The sequence below is a fragment of the Myxocyprinus asiaticus genome, chromosome 34 (genome assembly GCF_019703515.2).
Source record: "Myxocyprinus asiaticus isolate MX2 ecotype Aquarium Trade chromosome 34, UBuf_Myxa_2, whole genome shotgun sequence".
NCBI lineage: Eukaryota > Metazoa > Chordata > Actinopteri > Cypriniformes > Catostomidae > Myxocyprinus > Myxocyprinus asiaticus.
Genome location: NC_059377.1, coordinates 3,228,812 through 3,252,009, shown reverse-complemented (window position 1 = coordinate 3,252,009; position 23,198 = coordinate 3,228,812). Strand labels below are relative to the sequence as shown.

General features: G+C 37.6%; 1 protein-coding gene across 3 annotated transcripts; it reads left to right on the top strand.

The window, feature by feature from the left end:
- Window positions 1-387: 387 nt before the first annotated feature.
- Window positions 388-19,962, top strand: LOC127425697 (nuclear receptor subfamily 1 group D member 2-like). 3 transcript variants are annotated; one of them, XM_051671932.1, is made up of 9 exons: window positions 388-504; window positions 698-845; window positions 2,573-2,779; window positions 5,548-5,636; window positions 6,088-6,232; window positions 10,366-11,015; window positions 13,112-13,297; window positions 15,187-15,397; window positions 15,747-19,962. In XM_051671932.1, exons 2-9 carry the CDS (start codon window positions 827-829, stop codon window positions 15,941-15,943), a joined length of 1,704 nt encoding a protein of 567 aa, XP_051527892.1. In that variant the 5' UTR covers window positions 388-504; window positions 698-826; the 3' UTR covers window positions 15,944-19,962. The 3 variants fall into 3 exon arrangements, with proteins under 3 accessions (XP_051527892.1, XP_051527893.1, XP_051527891.1); XM_051671933.1 differs by lacking the exon at window positions 698-845 and having other exon boundaries at window positions 392-504; XM_051671931.1 differs by having other exon boundaries at window positions 393-845.
- Window positions 19,963-23,198: the final 3,236 nt, after the last annotated feature.

Below are 23,198 nucleotides of genomic sequence, written 5' to 3'. Positions count from 1 at the left end.
ATGTCACTATATGTTCTGTATATATTTTTAAATGTATTTTTGTATGTATATATGGTTGCATTCTCTTTGCACTGGAAGCTTCTGTCACCATGACAAATTTCTTGTGTAAGCATACTTGGCAATAAAGCTCGTTCTGATTCTGATGATTCTGATTTGTTGAGATTTTGGGGGTGAAAAATTGCTGGAAAAAGTTTGAATGATTTCATGAGATTCACCCATAGTCTACTTCATGCCCCAAATTTGTCCCCCCAAAAAATGATCTATCCTCCTGGGGATGACCAGGGCATCCCGGTGTGTGTTTAGGGTACACAGGAGGAGCAAAAGTGTGTCAGTGGGTTATCCTTACGCTGGGGGGAGGAGCCACGCTGAAGTGTGTCACATGATCTGGAGACATCATCAGCGGTAGAGCGCAATCTCTTTTTCAGTCTCTTTGTACGTGCGCCTGCTGTGCGTTAAAGTGCTTTTTATTTAGAACTCTTCACTAAAGCCAGTCACAACTACTTGGTGAGCTGTTATAGATGCTTTATTAGACGATTTTATCGTCTGGATTTGCTCTCTAATCGGCCCTGGTTTTAGTATTAAAGAGTTTGGAAGTCTAATCTTTTACCTCACACCGAAAAAGAAGATTTATCAAAGAAAACCGAGGGGGGTGTTTTTTCAAGCAAAACGGCGCTGATATATCCACTTTCTTTTGTAGGTTTAGTTAGAGATGTTCCTCGGGTAGTGTACAGGTCGAGATACTCGTGACAGCGACTGATAGTTGCTGTAAACTGTCTAAAAACGGCACTTAAACACAGGTGACTGCGGCTCAAAGCTGTCGGAGGACATGGATTCCACAAAGGCTGGTAAGAGCAGTCTATTTTACCGTTACTTTTGACGATAACAGCTTACTAGACCTGAATATGACTTTCTTAACCTTGATTCCTTTCTGTGTAAGCGTATTTTAATAAATGAGACCAACGCATGTAGTTACACGTGATTCTGGAAGTTTATACTCCGCATTAAGGCGTAGTTTGTCTTTTTAGTGCCTTATTTGCAGCATGAAAAGTCTAAGTAGGTTAATAGCATCAGGGTTGTGTTGTTATGCATTAGATTGTAGGTTACTATTGAGTTGCAGTCAGTCCAACTCACATGGACCGCTCAGCCTAGTCATGTGCATATGTGTTTACGCGTACTGTGCGTCTGTTCTGATAGGCCGAGAGAAATCGTGACGTATGTGTTGCATAATTTGCATGGTAGCATGGACGCGTCTGCGGGCTGCAGATACACGTGAGGCGGCTGCAGGCTGACCCACTTTTCGCCTTTTACTCTAGCAAAAAACATGCCTAGAACACGTGGGGGCGGAGCTAAGAGCTTGTCAACCAACACTTCATTCATTTTTTTTTTCTGAAGAAAACAATTAATGTAAAAAATGTTCTATATTTGAGTTGAATCTTAAAAGAGCTCTGGGTTTTTGTAAGTGTACTTTATATATATTTTTTTTAAAGTGGACTTTTATGTATCATAATCTAATATGATTAAAGGAAATATTATATTGTTTATTTTTACTATTTATCTGAGTTATAATTGTTAACGTGAAGTTATAATTGCTAACATAAACAATTAAAATATAATTTAAAATAGAAAAAGAGATTTGGATTTTTGTAAATTTACTTACTAAGTTCAAGTGAACATTTGTGCTCCTAATATGTCTTAATTAAAGGAAAAAAAATGGTTTATAAAATATTAAATAGTTGATTCATACTCTTTCAGATGAATACGTGCTGGTTTCAGGGCTCATTTAATTATTTAGTTTGTAAATTGTTATATAATAATTCATCAGACAGTTAGCATATGATTATCATCTTATCTTATAGCAGCATATATATATATATATGGTTAGGTAACACCATTACATAATACATCTCTTAGAAGGGTGTAGGTCCAGCCAATTCAACTCAAATGAAATACTGAGAATTAGCAAACATTTTAAAAATTGAGTTGAATTGGCTGGACCTACACCCTTCTAAGAGATGTATTATGTAATGGTGTTACCTAACCATTGAGAGTGGGACAGCCGAAATCAGGTCAACCTATAGAAAGAGAGCACGCAGCCTGGTCCACTTTTAGTCAATAAGAAAGACTGCCTCTTTTTAAAATAAAACAATAGAGAGCATTGGAAATATATGCATATTCATAATATAGCTTTGTCCTATAAGGGTATAATATCCAACTAGTTGTTTTGCACACAAGGATGTAACCAAATGTTCAAGATTAAGAAAAAAAAAAAAAGAAAAAAAAAGTAATTGGTCATTAAAAAATCCATATTGATCAACCACTAATCCAATAAACAAAACAAAACCCTGTTTTGTCCCATTCATTTTCAGTGGTGGTTACAGCCCTGATTGCACATAGTCTTTTTTTATTTTTAGGATTTTAGCCTATTTTAATGACAGTTGATAGGAGAGAGTGTGCATGAGAACACATGCTTTTATGATTCACAATGCACAGATCAGGATTCACATGTGGAATATGAATAAACTGCCACCCTCCTAACTGAAGTTGTGTTGCTGTTCTGTGTGTTGTCCACCAGGTAGAGTAATAGCATACATCAGCTCCTCGAGCTCGGCCTCCAGTCCAGAGTCATGCCACAGTGACTCCTCCAACAGCAGCTATCAGTCCTGCTCTTCACCCAGCCGCCAGCAGGGCGAAGCCCTTCCTGTGGCCCCTCAATCCCGCCCACCCAGGCACGGTGGAGGGAAGTCACGATCACCCTCCACTGCCAAAAGTGGCATTACAAGTGAGAGGCTTTTTATGCTGCAATGGCCTGTTTTTATGACATCATTTAGTACTAAGTTAAGGAACTATAGGGATGTGTATGCTTTGCTTTCTATTGTATTAGCCTTAATGTTAGTCATTATATAAATTCATTATAATCAGTGTTGGGTAAATTACTTAAAGTAATCCACTACAAATGACTAATTATTTCTATACATTTTTAATCAGATTACTTTACCAGTCAATTAATCAGTAATCACATTACTAATTATTTAAGTTATTCTAAAGCACTCTATGCTTAACAAATTCAAAATAGTGTCTATATTTCCTCCTTGTTGATTCTTGCAGTTAACTCATAAAGCCAGCACCACACATTTCTGCCTTACAAAGACTAATAAGGGATGCACGCCTTTCGACTGTCACTGAAATGCAAAGACACCAGAGGTCAACCGATATAGGTTTTTTAATGCTGATTCCAGTGCCAATATCCAGAGAGCTGGGTGGCAGATTGGCCGGTATAATGCTGATATATTACACAGTTTAATATAATAGGAAAATGACATGTACATACACAAAAAATGAATTAACTTTTATTTAGCATTATATTTACTCAAACTTTCACAAAAAAGGTTTACGTTGTAAAAATAGTAATAAAAAAATCTTTAAAAAATAAGATTGTGTGTTTTAGAGGGTAGATAGCAGTTTGTCTTGATTTCTGTTTAGTTTTCCCATTTTGTAATTGTTTGCACATTTCAGAAATTGTAATACATTAGGAAAAAGGAAATATGGATGGTAAGTGCTGTGTGGGAGTACTTTGAATATGACAGAATCTGAAGTCGGACCTGTGCTCTCTTAGACACGTTTACCAGGAATTCCTAGAACAAGCAAAGACAGCAGAAATGAGGTAATGACGAAAAGCATTAAACAAATGAAACAAAAGAGACCGCAAACATTATCATCGTGTCTTGTGAGGTCACATGCCTGGGCGACTAGTTCAAATAAGTATAAAACACGGGAAGACGCATTAGTTCATTTATTCATAGACACGGGCATGTCCACGAAACTTTGCAACGTGCCTACATTCTCAAAAGTACAAGTAGAGATTAAGGACCATTATTGGTAATTTTTGTTTCATTTTTCTCCCAGTTTGTTTTAAATTGCCATGTTATTTAATGTAATTTTTGTTCCTAAGTTGGCAGTAATTGGAAATACATTTATCTCAGAAGTGAAGTGAGCATGTTGCATTGCTTCTGTATACAATAAATAATATTATGGTTAAATCGGTGTAGTTGCATAATTATTACATTTTCTCTGTTAAAGAAATTACATATTTCGGTAAGTTTTAAAGTACCACCAGAAGTTTTATTCCATTTTCACTCAGTCAGCTGAAGTACTTTAAACATTAGTCAATGCCCAATTCCCAGTGTACTCTAAGTCCTCGTGGTCACGTAGTGACTCGCCTCAGTCCGGGTGGCGGAGGACGAATCCCAGTTGCCTCCGCATCTGAGATCGTCAGCCCGTGCATCTTATCACGTGGCTTGTTGAATGCGTTGCCACGGAGACATAGCGCGTGTGGAGGCTTCACGCCACCCACCGCGGCAACCACGCTCAACTCACCACGCGCTCCACCGAGAACGAACCACATTATAGTGACCACAAGGAGGTTACCCCATGTGACTCTACCCTCCCTAGCAACCTGGCCAATTTGGTTGCTTAGGAGACCTGGCTGGAGTCACTCAGCACGCCCTGGGATTCGAACTAGCGAACTAGCAAACCCCAGGGGTGGTAGCCAGCGTCTTTACTAAATGCCAGTCATTTAAAAATACTGAATGTCTGCCGATTTTTCAGCCTCTGCAATATATAGGTCGAACACTAAAAGAGATGAACATGTGAACATAAATCATGTTTTAAATTCTACATAATACTGGAAATGTGTTGCCTAAGTAATGTACGTAAAATGAATTACCTTAATTGAAAGTCATTAACTGTAATCTGATTTCTAGAACTTAAAATGTGCTATGCTACATTTTTCTCTCTATCTTGTCTAATAACAGTAACCAATTACTTTGTAATGAGATTACACCCAACACTGATTGTAGTATATTATAATTGTATTAGATATATAGAATATAGAAAATTAATGTTAATGTAATTAATGTAACATTCTCGATAAACAGAAATAATGCATTTGCACATCTTGTCCTTCTCTCTTTAATGTCCAGCAGTTCACAAGAGAACAGTACAAGAAAACAAGTATTGTGACTGGTCTGAATAATAATAGTATATGATAAAATAATGAACTGGTCTCTCTGAAAAGGCCTGGATTCATTATATGGGGGGGTTCTCATGAAACCTATCAAGAAAATGTCCTGGTCCTTTTTTACTCCAAAATCAAAAGAAATAAGAAATTACATTTTACATATAGGAGCCTATTTTTAAGGCCATTAAGATTTTTTTTAGATTGTGACATTTTTTTCATGATTGTTACACACAATTTACCCCCCAATTCTCAGATACCCCATTGCAAAAAAAGATGGTCATATGATCCTAAATGTAGGCTTCATTTTCTTTATGCAAAATATAATTTAATATTCCTTTGTATTGATTTTAGGGTTTAATATGAACTGGACATTTTCTTGACAGATTTCGTGAGAATCACCCATGATTATACTTGTTTGTAACGGTCTTCCAGCTGTTTGCGTAAACAGATGTGGTACCAGCTATTCTTAGGAGAAAGCCAAAGCAAGCGCAGAGCATTCTTGTTCATCTGATCTTCTGTATTTCCTGCAGAGATTAACGGTCTGGTGCTCCTATGTAAAGTGTGTGGAGATATGGCGTCGGGATTTCATTACGGCGTTCACGCCTGTGAGGGATGTAAGGTGAGAAATATGAGTTAGTGAGTCACCAGCCACATTTTAGTGCATAATAATAAGCATTAGAGGTTTAATTTTGTGATATAAGCAGTTACAGTGGAAGTCAAAAAGTCTGGATTTTTGTTCACAGTGGAGCCGGTTGTGCTTTTATAGTGTCTGTTTCTGTGTTCAAATGTCACTGTGGTTGTTTTAGATGGGGCCGATGTGACATGGTCTTTGTACCATATCCAGGTCACATCTTCTTGTGCATGTGTCCAAGTAACACCCTGAAGGGTCTTTATTTATATTCAGAAAGCCTCCGCCCCAGCAGTCTGTTTAACTGTCAGAACGGTTTCTTCAGTCCATGGAGCAACACTTGCTCGCTGTACTGACCTCATGTCTCGACACCTGTTACCCGCTGTGTGGGCACTGTGACCCTAACGCCTCTCCCCGCTCTCTTTCACTTTCCCTTCTGCAGGGTTTCTTCAGGAGGAGCATTCAGCAGAACATTCAGTATAAGAAGTGCCTTAAGAACGAGAGCTGCCCCATCATGCGCATCAACAGGAACCGATGCCAGCAGTGCCGTTTTAAGAAGTGTCTGCTTGTGGGCATGTCCAGAGATGGTGAGCTCCATCAGGCATGATGTCCTAGATACAAACAGTGGAATCTGTTACCTTGCAGGCTGACATATTTAAAACCTAGTGTTTTATAAAAGATTAAATATTAAACATGAAGTTTGCAGTTTCTGCACCACTAGCGTCACCAAACAGAATCGCGAAAATAATTATTGTTTTCAAACATGTTTCCTGAACACATCCTGTCGGCCATTGGTCGCGCACAGATATAGTCCTGCCCCCAATTCACTCCATTGTTTGAACCAGTGTTACTGTGTTTGGCTGATAGAACAATATTTTGAAAGCACCACAGAGCGACATTTTTTACAATTTTCATGCAAATGAGTTTACGTATGGTTGACTTATAGTGTCTGGGAAAAAGTATTTTAACACAAAAACAGTTACACACACGCACACACACATGTTGGAGAAGCAATTTTTCTTCCCAAGCTACAAGCTGCTCATTACTTAAAGCACTTAAATTACAGTCAAGCTACTCTTTTATGAAAATGAACATGGTTTTACTACTGTAACCATAGTTTAACCATGGCATTTATAGTAAAATAATTAACCATGGTTACTTCAGTCATGGTATACTTAATTTTAGGCATGTGACGTTATCAGATTTTCACATCACGATAATTGCTGAAGCTTTATTATGGTATACGGTATTATCACGGTATTGAGTTACATTACAAAAATGGGTTGAACGATAAACACATTTTATTGTTGTTCTCTTAATAACAAGTTTAATTACTTTTTCAATACCAAACTAGCCTTTTAAATGAACAGATAACAAATAACTTTGAAAAGAACCCATAACATAAAAAAAAACTACCTTCAACACCATAGATACATAGCCAAATATAACATAAAGTTGATGTCTTAATATTTAAATGGTCACTATGCCATGGGGCCATTGATCATTACAGATCAGTACAGACCTACAACATATCTTGTTGAGGCTAATGTTAATGTAAGGCTAGACTAATTTTATTGGGCCAGCTATTAGGCTGCAACAATAGTATGGACGTTTTTTCTGGACAGCAAGCCAGTTGCTAATAAATAGCTAGGCACTGACTACAAATGTAATAACCGCAAGTTCACACGAACTGTATGCAATGTATGATTGCGTGGCACTCCAACATGAACTTCATATTGAAATCATCATTGTGCCACATTGGCATGATTAATTATAGGATGTAGTATTAGCTGATTACAACTGTATTTTAGTTGTTACTACTAGGGATGAAATGATTAGTCGACATTATCGGCAACGTCGACAATCAAAAATTCTCGTTGTCAAATAGTCGTTTGATCTTAATGTAACATAAGATCATATGAAACTCTAATGATTGCACACAAGAGCAGCACTGCAGCTTGCGCCTGACTGAGCAGAGGAAGAATTACACAGCTCAGAGTCCAGACGCACTCTAAACTTTACAAACAGCTTCAGGTGATGTAGATCGCAAAGTATGAGGGAATTATAATGCAAAAATACCAAATAAATAAATACAGAAGCACACTCGTTGTGGAATAAGCAGAGCCAGAGCTGACGCTCAGCTTAAGCAAAACTTGCGTGTCGAGCGTCTTTAAAGGAAACACCCCGGCATTACATCTTAAATGCAGTTCTATTTAATGCATTATAGCTTTATTAAAGTTCAAATAATAAGAAGACTGGCATTTCTCTGTGCGGTCAGCGGTCATCTATGAGTTGTGAGAAGTGTCCCGATCTAAGGGGGAGAAATTGAAACTGCACCCGGTTGAGGCACACTCTGTCACGTGGACGCTCGTCCCTCGAGCACGTGCTTAATGCAGCTAGATTATAACGTGATGGCTCGTGACTTATTGAATCATAATATATGTCACTGTGCATTTCTTATCGTGAAGAAAATTGGCAATACGCAGCTTTATTAATAAGAGAGAGTTTGTTTGAAGTGAACAGAAAGGTGAGAGAGTCGAGTCTTTGCCCCATTATACACTGCAACAAAATACGTTTTTGATTTGTTTTTGTTTTGGCTTGTTTTCCAATATAAATATCTACAACAACGTACATTTACTTTAGCAGCTATACTGCAGAAGAACAAATTATTATCTGAGAATGTTGAATATAATATTAAAAATACAAATATTTTAAAATATCTAAAAATCCTTTAAAAAAGATGCATTCACCTGAGAAGCAGCATATAAGATATTTAGACTTGCTTTTAGAGAACAGATCTTGAATAGAAGTATATTTTGTCTTTATTGCACTCACAGAAGTATAACCAACCAAAAATACACTTATATATAAGATACATTCTCTTAAAGCAAGTCTAAATGTCTTATATGTCGCTTCTCAAGTAAATGTATCTTGTTTTAAGGATTTTTAGACCATTTTAAATGGATTACAAGACAAAAACACTTGATAACAAGGATTTTTTTGCAGTGAATTTCTTTACTGAATTAAACTTAATAAAAATATTTATTCCTTTAATTCAGTGAATGTCATTTAGAGGTATTTTTAAAAGATGATTTTGTCCTCTTTATTGTTAGTAAGCATGTTTAATACAACCTTTTAACTCGGGGCACAAGCTGAATAATCGGTTAAGAGCTGATGAATAATCGTAGCAAAATTCGCCCGAATAGTCGAATAATCGTTCTAATAATCGTTAGATTAGTCGATTATCAAAATAATCGTTAGTTACAGCCCTAGTTACTACAAAACGCAAACATACTGTGTAGCTAGTGAATTATTTAGTGAACTACTCTTCTGCCACTTGAATGCAAGCTAATATCTGCAAATGGCAACAACAGTTCACTTTCTTTGTCATCTTAGTTGTCACTTAGCTTGTTGTCTCTTAGTGTTGTCTCTCAGTTTTCAAAAACAGTTTGGAAAAACAAGCAGAACTGTCACAACTTAGCTGTCCCGCAGATGAGCGAACATGTTGGAGGTGTTCCCATGTTTCATTGCCACTTTTCTAACACATTATACACAAAGGGAAGCCATCTTTAACCAACAATCCTTCTGCATTTTTTTGCCACCCAAAATACTTCTACAATTCCTACTTTACCCTATTAGAAGGCGAATAAAGGGTCGGCTGCGTTCCTCCTTCAGCCATGCTTTTGTGCACTCTCTTTTGTTTACATCAGTGTGCATGTGTCATTTGTGCCGCATACACGCAGTGTTGTGAATCTTGATTCGCTGATAGGGAAAAAACTACTGTGCGATCAGAAAAATCTAAACAGTTTGAATAAAAATGTTATCTAGAATTATTTACGGTGTTTTGAAGTGCCCACGATAACAATATCATGCATGTTAATTACCGAGATATGCCGTATTACTGAATACCATCATATGCCTACTTAATTTACACTAATAAAACTACATAACACCCTATTACATATAACTGATTTGAAGAAATATAAACAGCACCAATAAAATAAATATTTTGCTCCAAAAAAAGAAGGCAAAGTCCCTTTTAGGCTGCGCGGGGCTTAAGTGAATCAGTGGATCAGTTATGTGAACTAGTTCATTAACAGGAACTGTCCGAAAGAACTGATTCACTTAAATGATTCAGTTTACCCAGTGCTATATTAGAGGAGGGGCAGTTTAGGTGTGTTTTTTGATTGTTCCATTGCTGCATTCACAATACATTGTGACAAATGTAGCCTTTTGTGACACTACAGCACTACTCGCTGGAAAATGAAGCTTGTAACCGGAAAATCTACACTATTGTGAAAATGGCTGAACTACTGTCATGCTACTGAAAATTGCGTCTAACATTTAGTAACACACAAACACTTTCTACACACCTGAACTTTTTTTATGCTTCCTTGAAGAAAATTTTTTTAGACAATGTATTGTATTGTAAGTAAATAATTACAGTGTTAAAAGACATACAGACAGACAAATAAACACTCTATGGAACAACATATCATATGACAATATTTACAATAAATAAATATTAAAATAAATACAATAGATTAAGGAGAATGTGCCCTTCATACAGACTTTCCACAATATACACAGAATAAATTATGAATGTATTGCAAGATACAGAGAGAAAATAAGAATTCATGTGACTTGTAACGGATCATATTTACTACAGCGCTGTCAGTTTGTTCTAATCTTTAAAACTGACAGTATTTGTGCTCCTCAGCTGTGCGTTTCGGCCGCATTCCCAAACGAGAGAAACAGCGCATGCTGCTGGAGATGCAGAACGCCATGAACAACATGATGAACAACAGCCATGGCAACCAGCCCCTGCCTCTAAGCAACATGAATGAAAGAGCATCAGAGGACAGTGGCTCGGGCCACTCCTCATGCTCCTCCTCCACCTCCCCCAGGAGCAACCAGTCCGAGCCTAGCCACGACCCTGAGTCATTGGTTACCATGGATACGAGCCCAAACTCGGACTCCTCCAGTGCCATGGACAGCGGGGAGGAAGAGGTCATAGGTACAGTAACTAGGGCACACCAGGATACGTTCATGTACAATCAGGAGCAGGGCATCGTGCCTTCAGAGGCCCCTAACAACTTCAGCCACTGCACAAAGGAAGCCTGGAACCAGCAGATCAATGCATCCTCAGTGACCAATCACAACCCACCATTGAGCTATGGTCCGCAGGAGCCTGAAAAGTCCAGTCGAGACATCAATACTCTGAGCAGCTGCTCCATCAGACCACATAACAGCAGCTCTGAAGGGGCATTTCTGCAAAACTTCTCCTTTAGAGCTCAAAATAACAATGAATCACACGTCAATGGCAGCTATAGTGTCCCGCCATGTGCTTGGGGGAACAGGATGCACCTGGTGAGTTAATAGACACATCCAAATGAAAGATTATCCACAGTAAATGTCACTGGAATCTAAGGCCCTGTTTCCAACTGGTATTAAGATGCATTTCGGGTGATCCGATCACATGTGATCAGCCATAAATACAAGTCTAAACGGGGTCTAAACCGTTTTGTGATCTGATCACAAAAACCACAAACGAATGTGGTCAAAAATGCATGTGACCACATTGCATTGAGTTGTAAACGCTAATCCATCTTGTATGTGTCCTGGCAGCAGTGAAGTGCCACCCCTCACCTGTCGATCAACTGCTGTGCTTTAACGAGTTTAAACTTTGCTTTTAACGAGCGGCTTTAAAAGGAAATAGCCATCTGATCAGAAAATTTTAAAAAAGCCGATACATACACAATCACGAGAGCTTTGTGGATCTTCTTTTGTGTGTCCGATATCAACATAGATGACAAGAATGAAAATCTGAAGCTCCTTTAATACAGGTAATGCACTAAAATAACAGATAATTCTGCTTGACATGTTGCATTTGTGCTTAGATTAAATTTCATCTGGGAGAAAGAGCGCTCCGTTTTTTTTGCGCTTTCTTTGTCTTCTCTGACTTTGTTGTGATTTACTATCATGCAGTAACACACTGACATAGTGAATGATGTATGTCGTCATGAAATGGAGACCCTCCCCTCCAAATCCGAACACAAGTGGTCACAGAAGACATATTTAAGTGACTAGGTGTAAACAGCAATGTGTCTCACCTGACCACATGTGATCGGAGAGACACATCGTAATACCAGGTGGAAATGGGGCCTAAAAGTTTACATTGAAAATGTGGGATTCATATTTAAGTTTTGAGTTTGTATTTCTTTTTTTTTTCTTTTTCCCCTTTTTCACCCAATTTGGAATGCCCAATTCCCAGTGTGCTTTTAAGTCCTTGTGGTCACGTAGTGATTAACCTCAATCTGGGTGGTGGAGGATGAATCCCAGTTGCCTCCACGTCTGAGACCATCAACCTGCACATCTTATCACGTGGCTTGTTGACATGTTTGCCATGGAGACATAGTGCGTGTGGAGGCTTCATGCCATCCACTGTGGCATCCGTGCTCAACTCGCCACGTGCCCCACTGAGAACGAACCACATTATAATGACCACGAGGAGGTTACCCCATGTGACTCTACCCTCCCTAGCAACCGGGCCAATTTGGTTGCTTAGGAGACCTGGGATTCGAACTAGCGAACTCCAGGGGTGGTAGCCAGCGTATTTTACCACTGAGCTACCCAGGTCCCCCGAGTTTGTATTTCTAATTTAAACCTGGGAATAGAAAGAGTTCAGTACAATTGACAGCAGTTGTATCATGATGTTGATTACCAGCAAAAAAAATTGTTGACTCTTCCCTTGTTTATTAAAAAAAAAAAATCAAAAATCATGGTTACAGTGTGGCATTTACAACGGAAGTGAATGGAGCCAGTCCATAATCTTTAACATACACACTGTTTCAAAAGTATAGGTGGAATTCAAGTAAGTAAAAGACGGAAACATTATACATGTTAACATGATTTTAGTGTGATCAAATCTCTGTTCCACATTATTTTTAGTATGATAAAATCCCTTACAGGGTAAAACTTTTGTTTTGTGACTATACTTTTGAAACGGTGTGTATTTTAATGTTCATGGACTGGCTCCATTCACTTCCGTTGTAAGTGCTTTACTGTTATTTTTGCTTTTTTTTTGTTTTTTTTTTGTTTTTTGTTTTTTTATAAATGAAGGACAAGTTGAAAATTTGTTTGTGGTAATCTCTAATATGCCACAAATGCTGTCAGTTAAGCTAACATGTATTGAACCCAAAACATTTCTTTTAAACAAGGGGATATACCAAATGCTACAAAATTTTTAAATTCTTGTTAGTTTTTCAGGTTAACAGTTTACTCTAATATGTATGCTGATAATATAATTTAAAATGAAGAAACAAAGTGCAAAATAGACATTTTCTTTTATGGTCTTAGACTTTTGGTGTTGATGCTGTATTTTTAAAGTCTGAAATATTGATATAAGATGTTGTTTTGACGTTCTCCTCTAAGCTCCTCTCACTAGTTTTTCACTCTTTTCACAGGTTTGTCCCATGAACACATCACCCTACGTGGACCCTCAGAAGTTGGGTCACAGTATCTGGGAGGAGTTCTCCATGAGCTTCACCCCAGCGGTCAGGGAGGTGGTGGAGTTTGCAAAGCGCATCCCAGGATTCAAAGATCTGTCCCAGCATGACCAGGTCAGCCTGCTCAAGGCCGGGACTTTTGAGGTATGATAAAAAAAACAACACAATCCCAATTAAATTAAATATAGCTGCAAGCAGCAATTACGGGGCCAAGCACACCAATGGCATGTGTGGAAGTGTTACTGGACATCAGTGATTTATGACTTTCAGAAAAGCAGCATAAAAAACATAGGTAGAATTGCTCAAATTAAAATACAATTAATCATAACTTTTGACCAGTAGATGGCGCATTCACCAAACTTACATTGTGAGGTCAGGGTGTTGGCATTATGATGCACAAAGTTTCATGAAATTGCAGAGATACAGCCTCAGATGCTTTTGATGACTATTGGAGAACCGTATTGTCTATTGAAAAGCTTTTGATAACTTTTTGTCATGTCCCTAGATGATACATGAAAAATTCAGTGCAAATCAGACTTACGGCCTAGGAAGAGTTCGAAAAAGTAGGTTTTCAATTAAATTAAAAATGGCAGACAGGAAGTAAGGTCGACCATGGCAAATTTGGTATCAGGGTATTTGGCATGACCAAAGGAATCTAAAGAGAGCAGTGACAGGATGATAGACCAAAATAATCTTACATTATAAGCATTTTGACACTTTTGATAAGTTTTGACCACAAGGGGGCATTGGCCCAAAACTTTATAGGTACTCTCAGGGCATAGTGCCGATGATGCATACCGAGTTTTTAAGGATGCGCCAGTGCGTTTGTAAAATATAGCATTGTACAACAAAATTTAAAATGGCCGATGCCTAAAATGGCCGACATAGGAAAATTTGCTATCATTCAACTCATTATTCCCCAAGGAATCTACAGAGACCAGCCTCATAATTTTAGACCAAAATATTCAGAAGTTTTAAGCAAAAATAGCCATTTTGCTGAAATTGTGCAGGTACCCTCAAGTCATGATGGCTATGACATATACCAAGTTTTGTGTCAATATGCTAGAGCGTTGCAAAGATACAGCCTCACGTCCATTTTGGCAAGCTCGCCATCGAATTTGTTGAAGCATTATTCGAGAAAAGTTATAAAAAACTTTTGTCCCTAGATGATACACAACTAATTTTGTGCAAATCAGACATACAGTCTAGGAGTTTGAAAAAGTAGCTTTTTCAGAAAATTTTAAATGCTGGAAAATCTCGTCAGGCGGAAACCGTGGTATGCATTCGTCTCGGCATGAGCCAAGGAATCAGAGGACATTACGGTTCAAAAGTTATAATCATAAACATGAGTGAAACTTTGAGCAGTTGTTAGAGACCTCAAATTTCAGTCAGTTATAGATCAGAGTGTTCTCTATCGGTGTGCCAAATTTAGTAACTTTCCTATGTACGTTTCTATGGGCTGCTGTAGACTCGATGGCAGAAGAAGAACAACAACACTAATGAATACAATAGGTGCCTATGCACTTTCAGTGCCTGGCCCCTAAAAAAGTCTAATAGACTAAATTTATCGTAACAGAACTGAGTAATGTGCTGCCCTATAATCCAGATGTGGATTATAAAATAGTCTGTGTTTTTTAATCTAAGAATTCAGCCAAACCCAAGATCGCAAGTTGAGCCAAACCTAAACTCAAAGTAATTCATTCAATTTAATGCAAGAGCCACAGTGTCTTCAACTTGCGTGTCATTTTTAATTTGCGCTAATTTCTTTAGAAGTAATGATTTTGTTCTCGTAAATGGTGCTTTTTGTAAATTGTTTTTGCGCATAAATAAAATTCGTAACTTGGATGGAAACATGACTATAGTCTAAGAGACCTGCTTTCAGTCACAACTCAATTTTGACAAAATGTGTATTTACTATGTTTTGATCTACAGGACAGCATAGCTAGCTAGACAGACAGACAGATAGATTCATAAAGATAGTATAGATTCATTTTAATTTGGACCTTCATTTTATTCATTTATTTGATCTGTAGGTGCTAGTGGTGCGCTTTACGTCGCTATTCGATGTGAAGGAGCGCACCGTTACGTTTCTGAGTGGCAGGAAGTACAGCGTGGATGTGCTGCGCTCAATGGGTGCTGGTGACCTCCTCAACTCAATGTTTGACTTCACTGAGAAGCTGCGAGCTCTGAACCTCAGTGAGGAGGAGATGAGCCTCTTCACAGCCGTAGTGCTGGTGTCAGCAGGTACATGTCACTTCCTGTTGTGTCCTTCTTACTTCCTGTTGTGTCCTACATCATTCCTGTTCCTTTTGAAATTTCTGAAAGATTTAAACATTCCAGAAGACAAAAAACCTGATAATACTTTCATCCTCTTGAGCAATATGAATATATTTTGATATATGTTGAAATAACAGGTAACAGATAAAACTTTATTGTAAAGTCTTATGTCATCATTTGCATATTTGCAAATAAAGGACACAGAATGTGCCCATTTTGTAGAATGACACAGGACGACTTATGATGGTTTCAAAGCACACTATTATTCCTGGGCCACAGTATGCCTCAAACTGATGATGAAATATGCTTCCCACAGATCGTTCTGGTCTTGAGAACGTTAACTCGGTTGAGGCGCTTCAGGAGACTCTGATCCGAGCTCTGCGCAGCTTGATCACCAAGAACCATCCCAACGAGATCGCCATCTTCACCAAACTGCTCCTTAAACTGCCTGACCTGCGCTCCCTCAACAACATGCACTCGGAGCAGCTCCTGGCCTTCAAGGTCCACCCTTGACCACCCCCCGACACCCCCCAGAACTGTGGACCACGCTCCCTGTCCACCTCCAGAAGCTCCGGGCCCGCTCCTGTGGTCCACTCAGCCGAGGGGGAGCCTGTTCTCGACTCGATCCCCCTCGGCTGAGGTTTCTTCCCATGACTTTCTAAGGACTGCTGGGTTCATATGAAGGTGGACGGGGTGGATACATAAGTCATTGTACTGTAAAACAATAACGCCTCTGTTTTTGCTAACACACACGACTCGCAGACACAAACTGGAACGGTTTCGTTGTAGATGCTTAAGAGGGTTTGTACGATTACGGGGATTGTGTAGACACAGAGGCACCTTGAATTTGTTTTTAGATTTGTACTGTCTGTGCAATAAGTGACGCGTTCACTGTTTTTGGATAGTTTGTTTGTTGGTCGTTTAATCGTTTCAGAGATTGGCTTTGTGCAGTGAATCTGTGGCACAGGAAGTAAACTTGTGGCTGTTTGAAAGTTATGTGGTTAGCGTAAGACGAAATGAAAAACTAGTACACAGAGCACAGTTTTATGTCCTTTCCAATTTGAAGAAAAGAACATGCAACAACTATGAAAAGAAAGAATGTGGAACAAGCTGCTGATCAGAGCTTTCCCACGGAAAGACGCAAATCTTTAATGGATATATATTTTTTTATAGTTCGTCTTCTATCTTAAAACCTCTAGTCAAGTGAAAAGGAAGCCATTCTCTCCTCTACGCAAGTTTGTAAACGTAAATGCTTAACAAGATAGATTTTGTGCGCTGTTGTGTTCCGAAATATGTCCGATCGCAACACAAGCACATGTTGCATTCTCAGAATTGCCAGAAGGGGCGCTATTAGATTAAACTGTCTAAATCAGCCAGTTTTCTCTGTCCTGTTAACTGCTGTCATGGTGGAGGAACAGTTTTAGTTAGTTCACGTTAGTTAAAGTCGATATGTTTACCTGGCACAGATGTTTCAAGGTAACTCTTATCGCCCCCTTGAGAATTGATGTTTGTTGCCACCACGTTACGTATATGTTCAACAGGACGCATGCCGGCAATGAACTGGTTGAGCATTGATGTTCATGCTTAAAGTATGTCTCTGGTCGTAGATCTGCATGATGGTGCATCTGTGTGTATCTTTTGAATTGTTGGGCTTTTAGTAATGACGCAATATTTGATGATGATGCGAAACAACTAGAGGAGAAGAACAAATGTGTATTATCACTATAAGAATTGTGCATGCTCCTCCTACCGGTACTGATGGGACACAAAGCCGAGGCCACACCCTAACTGACACCTGACGATTGGGTGATATTTCTCAGACAGGCCGGATATTAATGATTTTTTTTGTGAATGATAGTTCGGGAGGACACACTCCCCTTCATATTTGTGTAATTCTGTTTGTTTCTTCTTTTTTTTCCCTTCTTTTTTAAAACCTTTTTTTCATTTCTATGGATAAGTCTGTAAAGTGAAAGTTGTTGTAGAATTCTTGTTTTTCTGTGATAAGCTGCAGTCAGTTCAGTAAATAGTGTGTTTCCTCACACACTGTTGGACCACACGGGAAGAGGAAACAGGAAATGACTTGAAGCCCCTCTGAGCAGCACCATTACTGCAGCAATGCCTCTTAAAGATACTTCTTGGGTAGGTATGAATCTCAAGGCCGCTGCAGATGAATATAGTGATTTACAAAAGGATGGAATGGAGTATGTTGAGTTGTTTGGTGTGGGTCTCTCTCTCTCTCTCTCTCTCTCTCTCTCCAGCCTGCGGTTCACTTAGTGTCAGCATTGTGTTGTCATATTCCAGTCTGTTTTCTTCTGTGAAAGCACTGTAAAATAGCTATATAATGAATGATATAATTAAATACATATAAAATAAACAGATAAATGCTGATCCTTCTCTTAATGTGTCATTTGTAGAGAACGTCACAAATGCAAAGACAAAAATGGACACATCTTTGATTCTTGATACAAAACCTTTAAATCAAAATAATTTCATGATTGATGAATTTTTACGTAGTGTTGTTGCCTCAGTACATTTGTGTTAATAAAAGTTTTACACATAAAAACATTTAGCATTTTTAGAAATATGTTGAAAATGATGCACACTCACATAAGATGAAGACTCCAGTCACATCAGAAACCCTATAAAAGATGTTTTATTTTATATGGAGCGGGTCGCCCTCTCATGGGCGGTGCCATGTTGACAACACATGACATTGGGCTCGTTTGAGACGAGCGAGTTCTGTGCACAACCGATCACTGGTGATCACCGCCAGGTGTTAGAAATCTGTCCGGCTTGCTGTGATGTCATGCAGGTGGCACAGTTGCTTTTTCCGAGTTGAACGAACTGCAAGCACTATGGGAAATACTTTCTAATGACAGCTTAATGCTCATTGGCTTAAACAACTGTGATGTTTCGTTTTCATCATGTTTTTATGTGTATAAATGATATGTGAATATTCCCAACACTCTGACAGTGCAATCTCTGTAAGGGGTATGTGATTGTTATCATATTTCTGAAATATCTCAAATACATGTCTTTATTCAACTAAAAATGGATGGAAAGACACGTCTTATGGGGGGAATTAAATAACATGTACACTGACTGTCTTTTTCATCATATTTATTTTCATTTTAAAGAATCAAAATTTCAATTGCGTCCACTTAATTAACATCAAAGCACATGAACATGAATCCCGCGATATCTGCCTTTGATCTAGAATGTGTTTGATCCAGTACGAGAAGTGAGAACTAGTGATGGGGAGTCGATTCCTCAACTCTGACTCGTCCTGAAATCGGAGTCGACTCTGATACAGGAATCGGTTATTATGTTCGACTCCGTAACTTTATGAACAGGACGTTGTAATTGGTTCTTAAGAATGCCAATTCATTATTTTGAGCCAATCACATCCTCTACACACACCTGTTGGTTGGAGAGATAATGTGCGTGCGTGCAAAAGAGAGAGAGAGAGAGAGATAGAGAGAGAGGATGTGTATTACATCAATCCAAGGGACAGTGGTTGGAGAAGTGGATTCTCCCAATTTGTCTAGTTTCTATATGGTAATGAAATTATTTCTGACCCAGCCTGTTTCTTGTGATTTTCCCTCTTAAAATTGGATATGAGCAGCAACTAGGGAATGACATGTTACCAGTCATTTTAAGGTAAAGTTACGATTGTCTCTAATTATAATAGCAGGAGTTTATGTCTTCATGTCACACATTTCAAAAACTCTTAAGAGAAAATAAAAACTACATTTAGTGTGCGATTACTGCAATCTTCACAGTGCCATCGCCAGAACATATGGGATTGGAAACACTATTAAATTACAGGTAAACTAGTGATATTTTATCAAACCAATAACCACACCAATATATCTTAATAAAACCCACTGCTATTTAATCCTTTGTGATCGAGACTTCTGAGTTAGTGTTTGGATTTGGGTAGAAACTGACCAGCAGTTACAGAAAAACTTTATCACGGAGCGGCAGTCGGACGCAATAAGCAGTGGATTGAGTGAACTATAAACGACTGAAAATTAAACGATGATTTTTATAATTCCATTGATTTTCCGCTCATGCCTGACAAGCAGTTTTAGGGGGTGAAAATAATGTATGTCACGTGGGAAGGCACTGCCCACTAATGGCCATCCCTGGTGACGGCCCTGAATTTTGAAACTATCCTGATTGAAACGGCGTGAGTCGGGAATCGGAGTCAGCTCCAGAAAGCTCGAAAACGAACACACTTAGTGAGAACTGTCTGACTTGACTGCACTCATTTCACTCCTCCCCTGGCTCTCATCTACTTTCAAGGGGAGCGTTTGGCATCTCAAACAAGCCTACTGTCATACAATGGTTATCAATATGCTGTTCAGCTTGTAGTCCAAAAACCAGGAAGAGAATTCGCCATGAGTTCCCTCCGGATTTTCCTATGGGTTTTTATAATGGGTTTTTAAAGTTATGTGTAAAATAAGGTCTGTGGTAAACATTACTTGACGATACATTGACGTTTTGTTCTACAACATAAATTACACACAGTCATATCTCAAATGTGAATTTTGATTGAATTCCATACTTAAAAAAAAAACAAAACGACGGTGGCTTCAAAATTCAAGTCAAGTAATATTTACTACAGACTTTATTTTACACACAAGTTCAAAAACCCAATTATAAAAACCCATAGGAAAATCGACAGGGAACCCACGGTGACTTACAAATTCGCTTACAAATGCATATCACAGCTGAACAAGAGTGTGAAACTCTTTACCTTAATAGATGTATAGATTATTACTTTCTTTAATGACCTCTATCTCTCTCTCTCTCTCTCTCTCTCTCTATTTTTTCCTTTCCTGTGTGATGTTATTTTATATATTTTTTTTTTTCCATTTAATGTTATTCCTTCAATCGATAATTGTTGAATCAACCATTTGTATAATGTCTTATTGTAATATGCGAAAACAACTTTAATAAAATAATAATAATACTAATAAAACAGGAGTGTGATCCACCAGACAGTCCAAACAGAATGGCCAAACAAGAGGTCCTTGCTTGAGTGATGAAACAAACATCTGCGACCTGCAGCTCTCACAGCGCGGATCATGGATAAGCAGCGCGACATCAAACGACAAACAAGCATAAAGCGGTGTTACGCCGGCAGAGAGCTCGCAAGTTGCGGCTGTCCGGTAACAGGCTATGAAGGTAAATCAGTAGCAAAACTCGAGAGCTTGCATATTTGGATTTGAGAACTTGTACAATAAATATTTGTACTTGTAAGTTGAAATTTACACTCACAACACTGATGTGAAAACATAAAAATTTGAATGTTGCAATTTGCACTCACAGACAATAATTCAAAGCTTGTGTTTTGAATTCACAATTGCAGACAATTAGTCACAAATGTGTAAAATGACTCGCATAAATACAACTACAGACACAAATTTGTATTACACATTAACTTTTGTACTTTAATTTTTGCAGTACAACCACAAATCGGCACTTACAACCTCTCAAATTTGGCACTGCAATTTTAAATCTTCATTACTTGACTTTTGCAACTACTTTTGTGAAAAACCTGTAGCAAAACTCACTTGTGCACTTGTAAAATCCTGATGAGAGAGCAAGACCAGTGTTCGGCAGGGGAGGGGTCAGTCATTGTCCATAACCAGCAATGAGGTCACCGAGGTCTGGACCTCTGTACAATTTTCATATTCAAAAATAAATTGATGCCATGTACAACTGAATAAACTGTAGTAACTATGGTATTTTGCCAGAAATAGTGTATATATTTATAATAAATTTTAATATTATTAGCATACAAAAATATTAAATATTGTATATTAGGGCAATAAAAGTCACTTTTATGGAGGTTGTTTTTATCCTTTCATCATGTGTTTAGGATATTGTTTTTCATTACAAATTCCATAGATTGAATTTTTATTTTATTTTTTATTTTTATTTATTTATTTATTTACAAATCATAATTACATCTAACCATGGTGATTTTTTTAAATTTTTTTTTAAATTTTTTTTATCTTGTGATTATCATGGTCTTACTAATACTATAGTTAAACTCTGGATACTATGCACGAACAATGGTAAATTGTCATAAAGGCATCTACAAAGCAGAATTTAACAAAAAAGCTTTAAAGCCTGGACACTAGTGAATTAAGGATGAAGTTATGACTGTTTCTCCTTTGTAAACATTTTCAGTTCTAATGAACTTTAATCAAAAAAGGTACACTCAGTAACTTTTTGCTCATGTCATCTTGGACTTACAGTGACACCTAGTGGTGTGGATGCAGCATTATTCAAAATCAATAGTTTTCAGTTACAGATGCCATTGTAGAAATTCACTATTCACATTCAACCATGATTAATTTAATCCAGGAGTGAAAGTGTCCAAGAACAAGATTGCTGAGATTAAGCAAGTAGTATTCAGCTGGTCATGTGATTCTAAAATTGCAGCCCCCCACGAGGGCGCCCCTGCCCCAACTACAATAAAACAGCTTTTATAAGGTTGCTGATATGACTAGAGTCCTCATCTCATGAGTGCTCATGATGTTATACATATGTTTCAAAATTATATTTAATTTCTTTTGGAGTAAAACTTTTTTAAAGGGGAAAAAATTACCGAGTGCACCTTTAAATAATTAAGAGTCTGGCAAAAGGAAAAAAATTGATTGTTTTGGATAATATTAATATGTAACAGAGTTAACATAGCCCTAGATAAATTAGTTGTTAATTAACTTTTGCTGATTTTTCTGTGGTTAATGAGTAAATTTTGCTGCCCACCTCAAAATCAATGCTTTACTGTCAAATGTGCATTTCTATGACAAAAAAATCAATATTAATATTGTTAACTGCATTTGTGATTAAAAAATAAGAGCGATTTTAACTGTTCACAGGGTAACATCTGGTTTCCCATGTTAACGTGGGACATTGGTTTGAACAGAAACTGGCGATTACACTTGTCAGAGCAGTAAATCACAAATGGAATTATTTTATTTGCAACATTAAAGCATCATAGGCTGAAATGTCTCAATAATTGGCCGATACACTTAAATTACATTGATTTATTTATGAAAAATGATAGGTTGATAAAATTATTGATGTTTTTTCATTGGTTCAGTTGGTCTAGATCAGGGGTCAGGAACCTTTTTTCACTAAGGAGACAATTTTTTTATATTTGGTTGATGTATTTTTTCGAAAGAGCCATAGCACAAATGAATAATTTACTATTTTTAAAAACAAAGTTTAAAATGTTTATATTGCCCATAGAATTTTGTTTGTAAAAAACAAACAAATATGCAACAATTAATAGGTAACATGTTGCAATATGGAACTGAGTACACGCGTTTGTGCGGGTCTCCATAAAATGACTTCATTTTACAATTGTTCATGGAAAATTTAACTTCCCTTTTGGGCTGGGCGATATGTTAAAAATATTTTAATGGTAATCGACTTTAAAATATTTCAATATCCGATTATATGTTCAACCCCCCTTCCAATGGTTGGTGAATATTTTTGCTTTATTGATTTTGCTTTAAAAATTAAATTAATTTATTGAAACATGAAAAACTTAAGACATTTGTAAATTCAAATTGCATTTTAAACGAAATGAAAAAAGCAATTAAAATAACGAAGTGATTAAAAAATCTTATATATAACAACCTCAAATCCAAACATTTACCATCTCCAATGGCCCCATTTGCCATCACGCAAGTATCCATCAATGACAATAGATGAAAAATTACTTATAGCCTACAAATTAAGA

What these genes read in the sequence shown, in the direction of transcription:
- LOC127425697 (XM_051671932.1), top strand. An exon ending in GGGGGAACAGGATGCACCTG is followed by an intron (nt 11,016 to 13,111) that starts GTGAGTTAATAG and finishes CTCTTTTCACAG; the next exon opens with GTTTGTCCCATGAACACATC. An exon ending in CGTAGTGCTGGTGTCAGCAG is followed by an intron (nt 15,398 to 15,746) that starts GTACATGTCACT and finishes TGCTTCCCACAG; the next exon opens with ATCGTTCTGGTCTTGAGAAC.